The following is a 16,655-nucleotide window of genomic DNA, read 5'->3' as shown; positions in this document are numbered from 1 at the left end:
AATGTTGCTCTGCCAAAGCAGCTAATACATACAAGTCTTGAATGAGAAAATCTTCAACTAAGAAAATGCTGTGAGAAGCGCAGAACGGCTGGAAATTGAAGTCAACTATGGGATACTAGCGCTCCAGAGATTTCAACGGTGCTATCTCCCTTCGTGGAATATGCATTCGAGCTGTGAGGGATGCCGAAAGGAATGGCTTGAATGCAAGAGAGGCAATCAAAGCTATATTAAGGAGGATTCAGAATTTGCTTCTGATGATGATGTCTTCGACTATTTCGATTAACATCGTTTCTTCTGCTGGGGAGCTTAATTATGGGGGTCATGTCTTCCTTCTGTGTTTCACAATTCATAATGCTCCTATAGGCTATGTTGTGCAATATTTGTTCAACTTTGTTATATATTCTTTATGGCTTTATTACGTAATGCTCCTGTCAAGTTGTCATGTAATAATTAGGCCCTCGTAGCTGTTATAAGGGAGTCCAGAGCGATGATGATGGCTACCTAAAAGATGGCTAAGGCAGCCATGTTGTTTTCTGTAATGGTGGTCTTACGTATAAGTGCTTAATTATTAGTGTTGACTGTTGTGCTTGAAGAAAGATTTAAGTACTTCTACAACTTTCATTAAAAATAAGGGTTTGTCTACAAATAGAAAGAACTCTCACACACCACAAATGCACTGATCTTGGTAACATTATTCATGACCAACTATGCATAAAGCTGTTTGCAGGAAATGTTGCTAAATTCTGGACTAATACATGGTCAAGTGAACAATCCCAAAAAGGAATTTCCTAGACTCTACCTATTATCGACTCAAAAGAACGTCATGATCAGTCGAGTGGCTAATTCTAACAGCCGTGGGGATTGGAATTTCATTCAAGCATATTATCAAACACTATATGGGCAATATGTTATTTTCAACCATTAGGAATAATATTTTGTGGTTGTGGGAACTAATACGTTTATTCAAAATCAAATGAGTGCTTATCTTTTGCATAGCAAACTGTGGGATAAATACAAACCAAGACGCAGATAACTCATGGATTTCAATACTACAGTTTCCAATACTCATTTCCCATCAACCAAAACATAGAATTCCATTTCAAGGCGATAAGTCATAAAAAAAAGAAACTGGCATTACATATAATATATGTCCCAGAATTCCATTTTTGGGGCATACATTCTTATACAGAGAGCAACAAAAGTTCTTACAAGGAGTAACATTAGGTAACTTAAAGAGCAACTATTTTATTTTCAGGAAAAACATGTTACATGAGTTAGAACGAATTATGGACGACAACACATTATTTTTTTCTGCCGTAGTCATACTACTGTGCCTTGCACATTGTTAGGCTTAGAAAGTTCCAAATTTATTCCATCAATTACAACGAATTATGGTGCTAGGACATTGTCAATGGAAAAAAAATACTAGAGTGAAGGCCCTCGAAATGATTTGCTTGCGTTGTTTTCACGTCACTTTAAAAAGGAGAAAACTTAACCCAAAACCTAACAACTTCTACCTAAATCCAAAACCAGGCCACTCTCTCATACAATGAAAAAAACCAAATTGCTTGCAGATAGAGACACATGGACGAAATGAGAGAAGAGAAAAGAGAGAGAACTGCAAAAAAATTGAAACACCCAAAACATTCCTTACCAGATGCATACGGCTATGAAATTGCTTGGTCAAAAAGAAGATACTGCTTCTTCTTTGGTGGAATGGAGAGAGTACTGTAGCTTACAGAGAGATGAAGTGAGAGAGGAAGAAGAGGTGAGGGAGAAAGGTCGAACCAGAGCAGAAGCGGAACCCTCCCCTGTTGTTCTCTTCCTCTTCAGCGTACAAAGGAAGGATACAATGAGAGAACAGTGGTTGGGATTCAAAATTGGGGAAATCTTGGTTTCTTTCATCAGGGGCATATTAGTCATTTTAGGTTGTACTCTCCATGTATTGGGAATTAATTTTCTCCTTCTCATGTCCATATGAATTCAAAAAAAACTGGTTCATGACTTGGGTAATATTTGTGTCACGACCCTGACCCGCCCCTTAAGGTCTTAATCATGACAAATGCCAGTGATTTCTCACTAAGGCCAAATCACAAATCAAATATCATCTAAGCAAGCGATAATCAAAAGGGGCTAAACATAGCAGCGGAAGCAAAAGTTAACTTTTATTGATAACAAACTAAAGTCTTACATAGGTTTACAAACCAAAAGGATAAACCTCTCAGAGCTGTGCTTACCTACAAATTTACAAACTAAACAAATCATACACAAAGCTAAGTGGCCATGAAGCATAACTACCTTTTCCAAATATACAACACATCTCAAAAGTAAACACTCTGCCACACTACGCGTTGCTTCCTGAAAGGTGGAAAAGAAAATACATAAGCCAAAGCTCGTGTGAATGATTAATACTTAACTCACATGCCTTCCATGGACAATGCAAAATAATTTGATAATATTTCAAAACAAAGAACTCAAAACCATAAGCCAAATATAATGCACATTCCGCTATTCAAAATTCAAAAGCTACCGGGCGTCCCCAGCAGTGGATAAGCCAGACGTCTACGCATTATCCCAAAACACATACCAATCTCAAACACCCTTGCTAGCCATTAAGCCGTCCCCTAGCAAGACCGGACGTTGGGAATGCCATTAAATAGATTCGCAAATATTTTACAAATAAGTCCACCTTTCATTGCTATTCCATGGAGTACACAATTCATAAAATTTGTTCAAATAAATTCGTTAAAGAAAACAAGTTCAAAATCATGTAATTTAGGTATTAAATCACTCACCTCGATCCACGTGACGACTCGAACTTCCTAAAACATTCAATCAAACGGAAACATGTTTAGACAATACTCAATGATTCTATTTATGCTCAATACAATGCCCTAAAAGTGTTTAAGTTCAATTCAATCCAAATAAATCATACTCCCTTTCATCCTAAACCCAAAAATATTGAAACCAACGCCAAAAATTGCACCACTACAAACCCTACACTCAATAAAAATCCCAGGTTCAAAAACGAGAGGAGATTAACCCAACAATCAAAGGAAAAACAGTTTCGCAACCATTTTCGCCCTAGTCGACCAACCCTACTTTAGAAATTCACCAAAAATTGTATACTTAACCAAATTACTTGATTCCAATGCCAATCTCTTCTTAACTTAAATATGTTGCTCCTGTAAAAGACCGAAAGCCACCCAAAATGTTCGTCAAGCCCAGAAAGTTAAAAGAAGACAGCCACGCACAGATTCGCACATCCAGCAAACAGCCAGTATTCAAAAATTCATAACTAATTGTGTAATTTTCGGTTTTGCATGATCTTGGTACCGAAATCTTTGTATTGAAACGTACTTTAACAGTTATGAAGACACTAAAAATTGATTCCTAACAGAAGGGCTTCCAAAAGACAGATTTCCAAAACCCACGAAATTTTCAGCATATACCAGATTTGTTCAAGACTCAAAATAAATGATCAAACTTGATTCTCGTACATTAAACCAACACTTAACACATATAAAGAAGGCAAGGGATCTCTACCTCGAAGGTTAGAAGCAAGCCCGAACATGGAGGAAACCTCAAAGTGCTCCGATCATGATTCTTCTTCGATCGATAGGAAGATCTCGTCGCGTAGAACAACTTTAGTACTTGGGATTTTTCCTAAATCTCATTCTAAGGCGATGAAATCGAAGAGAGAAGTTTGGAGGAGAGGTGAGAAAGAGAGAGAGAGAATCGGCCAAAACATAAAGAATTATCCCCTACACACACCTTCACTTATACACCCATGCATATTACACTTGCATCCCGAACTTCTAAATTCTAGCACATTCGACATCCGAACTCATTCTCCATTTTATATCACAACTCATGCCTTCATAAAACATAAAGAATTATGGAAATAAAATACGGGGTCTCTACAATTTGCCCCTCCTTCCACTGTTCCGTTATTCTCTCTTGAAAGAAGCAGAAAATGAAAAAATGCAAAGAAATATTTTGGTCTTTCCAGAGACTTCAAAAAGGAAGTGGAAGTGAAGCTTTCTTTCTTTGAAATTAGACCAATTATTGTCCACCTGTTTGTAACAAATAAGAGCGACGAATATGGTAATTAAGTGTATAGGGGTAATTTGATCATTTTTGTAGTAAAGGGATAGTATGGTAATTTTAGTATACATGGTATTTTAGTCCTTTAAATTTACAGGGGTAATATGGTCATTTTAGTGTACATATGTATTTTAGTCATTTTAGTATATATTATGTAATTGGACTAATAGGCGGGTCGGGTTTACTTTTAAATAAATAGATTAGGTATGGGTAATTAGACTCATAATTAATTGGCCTAAATGGATCAATAACCCATTAAAGACCCAATTCATTTTGGTCCAAACCCGCTCATTTGTTACTCATACATTTCACAGATGAAGTTACTTACAGGAAGTAGCCGTTATAGAAAAGTGAAGTTCTTTGAACCTTCTTTCCCATGTCAAATGGACGAGAACATTCAAACTGGTTTTGGAAAAGTAGTTGTGTTATTCTTGTCCACAAATCAGTCCAACGCGCAATAAGATCAATTCAACGTTGCTACATTGATCAGATTGGTCGAAAAGGATTCTTCTACAGTTTTATACTTGTCCATTAGCTAGCTAGTTCAGCCTACAGTTCTGACCAAGAAAAATACATTACATTCCACATTTGAAAAAACCATAAAAGGAATATGATTCTTACACAGGTATTTCTTGTTTATTCAAAAACTTTATAAACTATCCCCATCTAAAACATTTTATCAAAACCGTCAAAAGGGCATCTGTTTCTCCAAAAAAGTGTCAAACCAAATCGGCTTGGAATCGCGGGCATGCTAGGACTGGATTGCAGTACAAATTCGTATCAAGGCCTGGATGCCTCAAATCTGACTTCGTATTGTGTACGACCTAAGGGGTGAAGCCGTATGTGGTTTGTGGTTTGTGGTTTGCCTTAACGAAAAAGACTTAAAATTTCCTAACCGTTGTTAGAAAATGGAAAGAAAAGCAGAACAAGGCCTAAAACAGAATTAAAGGGACTTCATTAAGGGTTTAACAAAGTTTGGTTACAAGGAAATAAAACATCAACTAGGCATGACTAGTGTGATGAAAGACAAAGACATTTGCTGGAAATATAAAGATAATTGAAATGTAATTTGGATAAGCCGTGGGCTTGATGGTCGTGGACCTTTGCCAAGGCCTTCAACTCTGGTATTTATAGGCAGAAGTTCCAGGCCTTGAACTGCTTCCTCAGGCCTTCATGCATGGCTGCCAAGTGTTCTCCTGGTAAAGGCTTAGGCTTGAACTGCTTCTACCTCCAATGAGTGATTGTCACTTGTCTAAGCCTTGCTCCTCACTCCAAGAAATCAGCTGAGGCCTGAAAGGCCTAAAAAAAACTCTCATTTCCTGCATAAAAACTTGTAAAAGGGCAAAAGGAATTTTGGCTGTGTAGAATCTCCAAGCCTTTTGAGCTGCTTGTAAGCTGCTTGAATGCCCGGATAGAAGATCTTGGGCCCACCAAGGTTAAAGGCCGAAGTTTTTCCAGGCTTTTCAACCATTATATTGGCTTTTGAGGCACACTTGCTTTAACTTCAGTCACCAAGCTTGGTTGAGCAGCTTGTAAGCTGCTTGAATGATGTTAGAGAGAACCTTCTAGGTCTTTGAGTTGCTTATGCAGGCCTAAGTTGCTTGTGAGCTGCTTGAGATCGATGTCTCCATGGCTGCCATGTGTCTCAAGCCTTGCTTCATGCTGAAAGATAGTAGAGACTCAGGCCTTGAGCTGCTTGCAAGCAGCTTACTTAGACCTACTAAGCCAGAACATTCTAGGCCTTCGAGCTGCTTGTGAGCAGCTTAAGGCTTTTTCCTGCCAATTGAAGGCCATATGCGACGTTGTAAGAAGTAGGCCCATCTGTCACTTGGGTCTGAGCTTGAGGTGAATCATAGGCCTCCATCCTTTGTAAGCCTTGTGAGCCCAAGTCTGGAGAAAAACCCAGGCTTTAATAGATTTGGACCTATTAGAAGGCCTTATTGTTTCTCAGAACTAGCCTAGGCCTCGATAAAACGCTCAGACCGAGTGGGTCGACCCTAGACTTTGGCCAGTCTTGGGTTCGAATTTGTGAAAGTGACATTTTTGGGCATTAGTTTGTCCCAAGTCTTTGCAAACTCAATTGGCTCTTTTGCATTCAAATTGGCCCAATTCTGTAGGTGACTGATTTATAAGGCTTTTCAAGGCCTGAAACTACCTCCAAGGCCATTCTTCTATTCGTTTTCTAATTTTGGCAAAAAATGAGTATAAACAGCATCTATAAAAAAGAAGAAGAACTAGGAGAGAAGGCTGCCCGATGCGACAGCCGCAATCGCGCTGCTGCTGATCTAATACACGAGTAACAAAACAAGTTTGGAGTTGGATTTCACCCTGTAAAAGAACTGTATACATAAATCAACTGGACATATGATACTCTCAATTTCTTTAACCTGTATCATGCACATGAGTTAACGAAACCATTTTTCAAAAACTATAGAAAGTTTGTCCTCAACATATGGTAGAATTAGGGCAACTTTCACCGACCTCCCCTGAGGTTTCTGACACAAACAGAAACCTCTCTTGAGGTTTCTGAAATAACACTGCCATCCCCTCCTTTACCTGACAATACCAACGGACCCCCCTCCGTTAACAGCACATTAGAAAATAGATGGAGAAGGTGATGTCATTGTACTATACTTATTACAATACCTATACTACCCTCACCAGACTCTTTACCCATCTCATTTATAAAATATAAAATATAAAATATAAACACTACTATACTTTGTGCTCGTTTCACTTTGAGTTTTTGTCCTTATTTAAAAGGATTCACATTTGTTAATTTTCTGTCAAACTTTTGTGAATTATTGGTTTGTCTCGATAAGAGAAATTGAAAAAGTAAAAAATTAAAAATTTTACCAAATATTTTGAGAAATTCAATATCTTGGGTAAAAGTAATAATTTTATACTCTTTTGATTCCTCTAGTTGAGACAGACCAATAATCTACAAAAATTTAATGCAAAACTTACCAATACAAAAAAAAAAATCAAATATGAACAAAAACAAAAAACCTAATAATCCCACAAATAAGCCTGCACGAAAAAATTCGAATATGAACAAAAACCAAAAAGTATTGCCATTTGTGCATGCATTAAGTGAAAATGTTAGAGTAGGATATTTCCTAAGGCCATCCAAAGTGGTATAATAAAAAATCGATAACCAAAAGTTGACACATTAGCTTTTAATTATTCACTTAAGTGGTTGCTAAGCTTAACAATGTTGAGGTTCACAATGGTCATTTCTAGTTTATAACCAAAATGAGTGGTCCACTACAATTTCACACAGTCTCTCTCTCCCCCTCTGTTTCCCACCATTCACTTAAATCACTTCCCTCCATTATGGTTTTTTTTTTTTTGGCAAAAATATATCGAACATATGGTGTTCCTCCTATTGCTATCTATCAAAACAACACCGAGACTCTTTTTTTCTTCCTATTCCTGTTACCTATATCACAAATCCACCACTCTATTAATCTTTCAAAAAAAATCAGATGTGTTCTTAAATTTAGAAAAGAATGCAAGGTTCTTCCTTTATTTTTTTTGCAAGGTTCTTCATTTACTTTTTGCAAGGTTCTTCATTTACTCAACCATAGGGGAGGAACAAAAAAGGAATATCCACTTTTTAGTCGAAAAAATCATTTTTTTTTTAAAAAAAAGTGATTATTTCTCAAAATACTTGGGTAAAAGTATAAAAAAAAAAATTACTTTTCCGATTCCTCTCATCGAGATGAATCAATAAACTATAAACATTTGACCCAAAACTAACAAATGCGAAAAAAATTCAAATAAAGACAATTTTTAGATTTAAGTTAAGTTAAAGTTAAATTCATAAGAATGCAGCCTAAAATAGAAACGGGAAAGAAGAGTGAAAAATCCGACAACAATGGGTTAAATAGTAGATGATCGAGAAACATGAGTTTCACTTTTGGAGGAAAAGAAAGAGAATGGTTAAAGTGAAGAAGATATAAAGCAGGTGAAGAAGAGAAGAAGAAAATATATTAGTTGAAATATGCATGTATATAAATTTTGGAACCAGTTAACTTAATTATGTGGTGTGGGATTCACAAATTTTGATTATTGAAAAAGGTTGCTAGTTTTGATTATCCAAAGCCCAAAATTTGATTGTTTCTACGGATGTTGCTAAGTTTGATTATACCATTGTGATGCATTTTTTGCACTAATATTGTTAACTTTAACAACAATTGACTTTTGATTATACCACTGTGGATGGCCTAAGTATTGACATTTTAGTTCTAAAATAGTAGAGTAGTTCTCTCACAAGAACGACGACCTACATAAATTTGGGTATACAAATATAAGAGATGGTGGAAAATATTACCATTTGTGCATTAAGTGAAAATGACAGAGTTGGATATTCCCTAAGTCTTTGGCATTCTAGTTCTAGAATAGTAGAGTAGTCCTCTCACCTGAATTACGATCTACATAAATCTGGGTATGCAAATATAAAAGTTGATGAAAAATATTGCCATTTGTGCATTAAGTGAAAATGTCAGAGTAGGATATGAGGAATTCAGTGGAATGAGGAGAGGAAGCATATAGAGAAACTAGGAAAATAAATAAATCAAAATCCATTGGATGTTTCAGTTTAAAAACCAACCCACGGGTAGAAAAAAGTTCATATTCTGGTGTATCCGTCGGTATCCGGAAAAGTTGCCATCCCCGATTTTCTTGATTAATTATTTAGCCGGAAATAAATACTCCGTACACAAGAAGAAATTACTAGCGTTTGTGCCCGATGCACGGGACCACCATTTTGTGGTACCCCAAATTTATTTTTCACCACACATGTCTTTCGGTACATAAATTAAGACTAATGCTAGCTTGCATTGAACACGAGACAGGAAAAAATATTAAACTATATTTTTTATCATCTAGCATTGTGACCGTTCGATGCACGGGACAAAAAACAATTTGTGCGGGCTCAACACTTTGTAGTGAGAACCAAACAAACATATGGTGAAGAAATAAGTTCAGCCACCACATAAAAATGTCACTGGAGCATTGGATTACTTTTCCTCCATTTTCCTCAAATATCTCTCTCTCTCTCTCTCTCTCTCTCTCTCTCTCTCAATTTAAAAAAATTAAAAGAAAATCAAAACTCTAGAAAATTAGGGATGGTGGTTGGGAGAATTGGTAAGCGTAAACACATTCCTCCAGAATATTGATATTGATAGATTAGCCATACACTACCTTTTACCAAAAATTTGAGAAACTTCAAAATATGGGAGATAAATGTCAATGGCCATTTTCATTGACTAATGAAAATTCCGCAATTGGTCATTTTGTGACTTTTAAACCAAATCGTAGTTTACCAAGGACATTCAGGAATGAACAAATTTTATGAAACAACAGATTATTATTATTATTATTTTGCCACGGTGATATATATCAGCGGGGGTTAGTGGGGGTGTTAGAGTTAGCACGGGGAGACTAGAAACTATCCACAGCCCTGGTCCCCTAAAGGACCTGCCCTCTGTGGAGCTCGAACCCAAGACCTTCCACGAAGGGGAGGCAATGACTGATCTGCCATGGTTCAAATCGTACCTTTTTCATCTCAAGTATCCCGCGCTTTGTTAAAAGTATGAAAGGCAATAGTTCTCATTACCTATGCTTTCTTTGGGTTTTGGATTTCATGTCCATCCGCAATTAAACGTGGAATAAAAGTACGATTACCACTTGCACATATTCACCATTTATAAGCAACAAACCCAAACATGACGTTTTGCAAGTTTCTAATAATTTTTTTCTTAGTTTCCTAACTGTTTGTCTATTTTCTACTTGTAGTTGATGATCGACTAAGAATTGTTGTGCGTGTTGGAATGTGGAAGTTTGTAGTAGTGGAGTTTGGTTCCTTGCCGTATTTCAGAACTTCTCTGGAAGCAAACTTGATGAAGTAAATGGAGATGAAAGAAGAACAAAATGGACTTTATTTTCAGGATAGAAGTCGATCGATGGTGAGAACACGATCGAATAGACGGTTAAGTTACAAGCTAATCCTAGAGCGAGAAAATTAAAGTACAGATAAAAAGTAGAAGCCTTTGGGCAATTGAGTGAGGGCTGTAATCGTCTTCAATTCTTATATTTATAGGCTGCAACTTCGATTTGAAATTCAAACTAGGTAGAGTTCCCTCCATTAATTTGAATCAAGCGGTTACTTCTTTTCTCCCTCTTCTTTCTCCACGATCATGGTCAGGCGGGTATTTCACACAATTATCTCATTGTTGTAGTTGCTTTTTCAACTGCCCTTGTTAACTGCTTCGTCCATGATCTGCTTGTAACTTGTTGAGTATGTGTCTTGATTTTGGGCATAATTCCCAACAGTTGATTAGTCCGTTCGATTCCTTGATAGGCATCACATGGATTTAAAACTAGTCTAAAACATGTTGACAAAAGTGTCAAAATTTAACCTAGTCAATCATGATAGACTAATTTACCAAATTATGGTGTAAACACTAACCTAACCAAAACAAAAGAAAAAATGTATAGATAAGGCCATTTTGTTTTTCCCGCATAATTTTTCTCTTTCGTCAATCATTATCTCTCTCTCTCTCTCTCTCTCTCTCTCTCTCTCTCTCTCTCTCTCAATTTAAACAAATTAAAAGAAAATCAAAACTCTAGAAAATTAGGGATGGTGGTTGGGAGAATTGGTAAGCGTAAACACATTCCTCCAGAATATTGATAGATTAGCCATACACTACCTTTTACCAAAATTTGAGAAACTTCAAAATATGGGAGATAAATGTCAATGGCCATTTTCATTGACTAATGAAAATTCTGCAATTGGTCATTTCGTGACTTTTAAACCAAATCGTAGTTTACTAAGGACATTCAACAATGAACAAATTTTATGAAACAACAGATTTTTTTATTTTTTTTGCCACGGCGATATACATCAGCGGGGGTTAGTGGGCGTGTTAGAGTTAGCACAGGGAGACCAGAAACTATCCATAGCCCTGGTCCCCTAAAGGACCTGCCCTCTGTGGGACTCGAACCCAAGACCTTCCACAAAGAGGAGGCAATGACCGACTTGCCATGGTTCAAATCGTACCTTCCTCATCTCAAGTATCCCGCGATTTGTTAAAAGTATGAAAGGCAATAGTTCTCATTACCTATGCTTTGTTTGGGTTTTGGATTTCATGTCCATCCGCAATTAAACGTGGAATAAAAGTACGATTACCACTTCCACATATTCACCATTTATAAGCAACAAACCCAAACATGACGTTTTTCAAATTTCTAATAATTTTCTTCTCAGTTTCCTAACCTAACCAAAATAAAAGAAAAAATGTATAGATTAGGCCATTTTGTTTTTCCCGCCTAATTTTTCTCTTTCATCAATCATTATCACAAGAGGGATTCTGAGAAGTGAATAGAGTAATTGATGAATAAATTGGTTTTGACAAAAATATGAAATAGCAGCAGTGTCATAACTACCAAATATGAGACGTTAGCAGCGGTTGCTCAACATCAATGTAAATATATTACACCACGGCCTTAAACTTTCACTATGCACAAAATAATTTCAAGGCCGTTGTGGTAGATTCACGAAGAAAGCTTAGGTTTAGGGCTTTCCCGACAGGTATCTCCCAACGTTGCACAAGCAATGGTATAAATTTGCTAGGTCTCTAGAAGCTGTTTTAGCCATCTTTAGCACCATTTTTGGTCCCTGCCATGGTTCGATTTTCTTGTAGTGTGCATGCTCTAAGAGATTATTAATATTGACAATTGGCCAAATGTCAATTGTCACAATTTCCTTATATATACGATGCTTCATCTTTCGCTAGAAACGTCTTGTGGGAAGTCATAATTCTAGAGGCTAGAATAGTCTCCTTAATATGCATGGCAACAAATTCTAACCCAATGTTCACATTCTCTTATTATTCTAGCCACCTATCCATTAAGCCCTATAAATAGCTGAACTTCTATCTTTGTTTACCATGCAAATTAAACAACTAGAAACAATATGAAAACTCCCACTACCTCGATGCTTTCATTTGTTTTTCTCCTCCTGATTTCATTTTCTTTGGCAGCTTCGGCTGATACTCATGAGGAGTTTCTTCAATGCCTGTCCCTTCATTCCCCAAACTCAACCTCGATCTCAAAACTAATTTACACCCCAAACAACTCTTCATATTTATCTGTCTTAAACTTCTCCATACAAAACCTTCGGTTCACATCACCGTCAACCCCAAAACCGCTAGTCATTGTCACACCATTCGACGAATCCCAAATTCAGGCAACTGTTTATTGCTCCAAAAACCATGGAATGCAAATTAGGGTTCGAAGTGGCGGACATGACTTTGAGGGCCTTTCGTATGTATCTAATGTCCCTTTTGTTGTTCTTGATATGATAAACCTAAGTTCCGTCACTATTGATTTTGAGAGTAAAACTGCTTGGGTTGAATCTGGGGCAACTATTGGCCAACTTTACTATAGAATTGCCGAGAAAAGTAAAAACCTAGGGTTTCCCGCCGGTATGTGCCCTACTGTGGGTGTCGGTGGTCACTTTAGTGGGGGAGGGTATGGCCTTATGTTGCGAAAATATGGTCTTGCGGCTGATAATGTCATTGATGCTCGAATCGTCGATGTCAATGGACAAGTTCTTGATAGGAAATCCATGGGGGAAGACCTGTTTTGGGCCATTAGAGGTGGTGGGGGTGCTAGTTTTGGAGTTATTCTAGCATGGAAAGTAAATTTGGTCATTGTTCCATCAACTGTGACTGTTTTTACTATTGCCAAGACATTAGACCAAAATGCTACCAATCTTATCTATAAGTGGCAGCATATTGCTCCCAAATTCCCTAAAGATCTACTCATTAGAATCATGATTAGAAGGGTGAATTCTAGTGAAAACGGAAAGTGGACAATCCAAGCCTCTTTTAGCTCCTTGTACCTTGGAGGAATCAGTAACTTGATTCCATTGATGCAAGAACGCTTCCCGGAGTTAGGTTTGACGGAAGAAGACTGCACTGAGATGAGCTGGATCGAATCCATCCTCTATTTCGCGGGTTTTCCCACCGATGAATCCCTTGATGTCCTTTTGGATAGGACTCCTCTCACAAGACTATACTTCAAGGCAAAATCAGACTATGTTAAGGAGCCAATTCCGGTATTTGGATTGGGTGGGATTTGGCGAATGTTTTACGAATATGAGGGGGAACTAGCAGAAATGATGTTGATTCCATATGGTGGAAAGATGGATGAGATTGCGGAGTCTGCAATCCCTTTCCCACACAGAAAGGGAAATCTCTACAAGATCCTGCATGTAGTTTACTCGAATGAAGAAGGGGAAGAGGTATCACAAAGGCATATAAGTTGGATTAGAAGGCTTTACAGTTATATGGCGCCCTATGTTTCTAGATTTCCAAGGGCTGCATATACTAACTATAGAGACCTTGATGTTGGAGTCAACAATAACAAAGGAAACACAAGCTATGCACAAGCAAGCATTTGGGGGATCAAGTATTTCAAGAACAACTTCAACAGATTGGTGCAAGTCAAGACCAAAGTTGATCCTGGAAATTTCTTTAGAAATGAACAAAGCATTCCTCCTTTCTCGGCATGGTGGAAGAAGGGTGACTAGGGAGCCCTTAATTGGCAGAGCAAATTAGTATGATTTGTGAATAAAAGTAAATAAAAACCATATGGTTCATCATGTAATCTTATATAAGATGCTATGAATGTTAATTTGTTGTGTGTGTTATAATCACTATAAATAAAATTTAGTTGTTGATTGTATTTTATCTTCTTTCGCTATGTAAAACGCTAGTTTGAAATGTTTCTTGTTAGTGCAAGGATGAAACATAATGGAGGCTACTTCTATGTTTGCTTATCTTGCTCACACACGCATGCAAATACACACAAAAGATAACTATAATGCAAGACCAAAATTTCGACAAAGTAGAAAACAAGGAATACCTATGGTGCTTCAAAAACGCCCTTTAAAAAAAATTAGTATGTACATTGAAAAGGAAAAAGAAAGGAAAGCGTTAGAAGAATATTTAAAAAAAAAAATTGCTTTTCAAGCACAATGCTTTCTTGCAAATAAACTCTAGGATGCAATAAAGCCTATGAACATAGAGAAATTCTATAGAAATTGCAGAATTTCTCCACTAGACTTTGAGTCTGTGGACAATTATGTACAGGACAGAGATTTTATGGGCTAAGAGCACCAAAAAGCAGTCTATAAATCAATATTATATCCCATATTCAACTTTTTTCTATAAGTTCACTCCTTAATTTCATGGATCCAAATATTGCGTGCGCTTGAGTGATTTCCAATGGTACGACTTTTTATTCTCATGACAAAGCGTTAGGGGAATCAACTTTTAGGGGGCTAAGTCCAGCTAATCCCGACTCGTTTTCCCTAAAAATGCTAACCAATGAGGACGGACTGCTTGCGATACATTATTCGGAAAGGCCCTGTTGAAGAGAAGAAAACACGAACAATCACCAAGCAGACACCATAGGCTGAAAAAATGGGGTTTTAATTGCAAACAACTTCGTGCATGAAAAATAGATAGTTTCTCCAACATATGCACGAAGGTTCCCTCCAAGTGTTTCTGCAGCTTGTCCGAAAATTAGACATTCAATGATTCAGTATGAGTTATTTGGCTGGTTTTGCAATAACAAGATGGTTTCATGTCACAAAAATAGTAAGGAAAACAAAAGAATCACAAGCGACACAAGCTACAATGGTTTAGAGTGGAAGAATTCAACTATCCGGAAAGATTTACGACACTAAGTTCTCAGAAAGCAGCATTTATTCTGTTGAACGCTTTAAGAAGTGTTGGATAGATATTGTTATCTTCTAAGTAGGGTTTCAATTATTTCGTATAGACCGTACAGTACAGTATAATAACAGACACCTCTAAACATAACTTAATCCTCATCAAGAAGTGATCCTGCAATGCCAAGCAGATATTATGATTACCAACACTAGTTACACTACTTATATGGAAGACTCGATGTACTACAAGGGAACTCACCAAAATTCTTCCCAACCAAGAGGATTCTTCATACAGTAGAATAGAAGGAACCTGTTGAAGTAGAAGCAGCCTCCCAAGGTGCAGACCGTCCAGTAAGGTCATCATCTGCTGCGAACTCAATGTCTTCACAAGCGGCAGATGCCCTATCTGACATTCTGATCGCATCCAACTCCACTACAACCTCTTTCATTGTTGGTCTTTTCCTTCCATTCAAGGACAAGCACCTTTTTGCGACATGCGCAACCGCCAAAATCTCTTCTTTCCCTGCTCCTTTCACAACTTGAGCATCGAGAATATCAAGCAGTCGGTTCTCCTTCATTGTCAATAGGAAGTATGCTGTTAAGCTTCCCCCTTCATCAGACTTGGCTGACAAAATCGGCCTTTTTCCAATAAGGAGCTCAACAAGTACCACTCCAAAACTGTAAACGTCACTCTTTTCTGTGAATTGGCTTGACTGGAAGCACTCCAGATCCAAGTAGCCGAAGGTACCCTGCACTGCTGTGGTCAAGTGAGTTTTATCAAACAGAAATTGACCTTGAAATGCCAAAATCGGAGACTTTTGCTTTGAATTTATCATCCAAGAGTACGTCTGTGGACTTGATGTCCCGATGGTAGATAGCTATGGAAGGTGCTGAGTGAAGGTAAGATAGAGTTCCTGCAATTTCTGTAGCGATCCGTAATCGCAAATCCCAGGTAAGAGAAAACTCTTCAATTTGGTCATGGATATACTGGAAAAAGGTTCCATTAGGGATGAATTCATAAACCAGCATTGGAACTTCTGTCTCCAAACAACATCCAAATAGCTTAACAACAAACCACCATTTCGTTTTGAAGAATTTTTCCTTGAGCTTTGCTTCCTTTCTTCTATTGACTTCTCCGTACAACCACCACATACAAATTAGTAGAAGTAACACTCCCAACGCCTGACAAAGTACCAGTCGAAGGTGGACAAAGTAGTAAGGCTCATTTAGCTAACTTTACAAAGAAATAGAGAAAGTCCATCTTTTTTTTGAAACGGAAAAGTCCATCTTACCATACAACGGAGCCGATGGATATAGAACAGTTATTGGTTTTATCTTGGTTCTACTGACCATATAACCATTACAAAACTGAAATTAATATATGTACCGTATAAAATAGACAAAATCGATAAAATTAGACACAAGGAACGTTCTGTTTCAGTGAAATTTAAATGCATTTTCTGATTGAACATAATTGTAGTGTTGTAGTACTATTAAAATATGGCAATGAGTCAGGAAGAAGCTTACTTGCAATAATCACTTTGGCCCGAGAATTGCCGTTGTTTATTATCAAGATGACGTGTTGGAGCAATCAGTAACCACACGTTGAAGAAAAGTAAACAAGAACAAAACGCTCCCTCCTGGCGTCTCTCTAGCTTGTCCTAAAATTAAGGTTTCGGTGAATTCAAGATGAATTATTCGGATGGTTTTGCAATAACAGAATGGTTCCTAGTCACAAAAATAGAAACGAAAAAAAAAGAATCACAAGCAACACGAGTTGTAAAATAGTCCAGAGGCCGAG

The 16,655-nt window shown here is 37.4% G+C and overlaps 1 protein-coding gene, 1 long non-coding RNA gene and 1 pseudogene across 2 annotated transcripts; 1 reads left to right on the top strand and 2 right to left on the bottom strand.

Moving 5' to 3' along the window:
- Window positions 1–2,148: 2,148 nt before the first annotated feature.
- Window positions 2,149–3,751, bottom strand: LOC131312692 (uncharacterized). Its single transcript, XR_009195947.1, has 3 exons — window positions 3,547–3,751; window positions 2,796–2,822; window positions 2,149–2,358 (listed from the first exon to the last, which is right to left on the bottom strand). It is a non-coding gene; the product is annotated as an uncharacterized LOC131312692 (long non-coding RNA).
- Window positions 3,752–12,068: 8,317 nt separating this feature from the next.
- Window positions 12,069–13,868, top strand: LOC131312620 (tetrahydroberberine oxidase-like). Its single transcript, XM_058340510.1, has one exon. The coding sequence runs from the start codon at window positions 12,089–12,091 to the stop codon at window positions 13,706–13,708; it is 1,620 nt and encodes a 539-aa protein (XP_058196493.1). The 5' UTR covers window positions 12,069–12,088; the 3' UTR covers window positions 13,709–13,868.
- Window positions 13,869–14,515: 647 nt separating this feature from the next.
- Window positions 14,516–15,883, bottom strand: LOC131317462 (wall-associated receptor kinase-like 22; annotated as a pseudogene).
- Window positions 15,884–16,655: the final 772 nt, after the last annotated feature.

Source organism: Rhododendron vialii, chromosome 2a (genome assembly GCF_030253575.1).
Source record: "Rhododendron vialii isolate Sample 1 chromosome 2a, ASM3025357v1".
Lineage (NCBI taxonomy): Eukaryota > Viridiplantae > Streptophyta > Magnoliopsida > Ericales > Ericaceae > Rhododendron > Rhododendron vialii.
The sequence above is the reverse complement of the archived record's forward strand: the minus strand, read 5'-3'. Positions and strand labels throughout refer to the sequence as shown.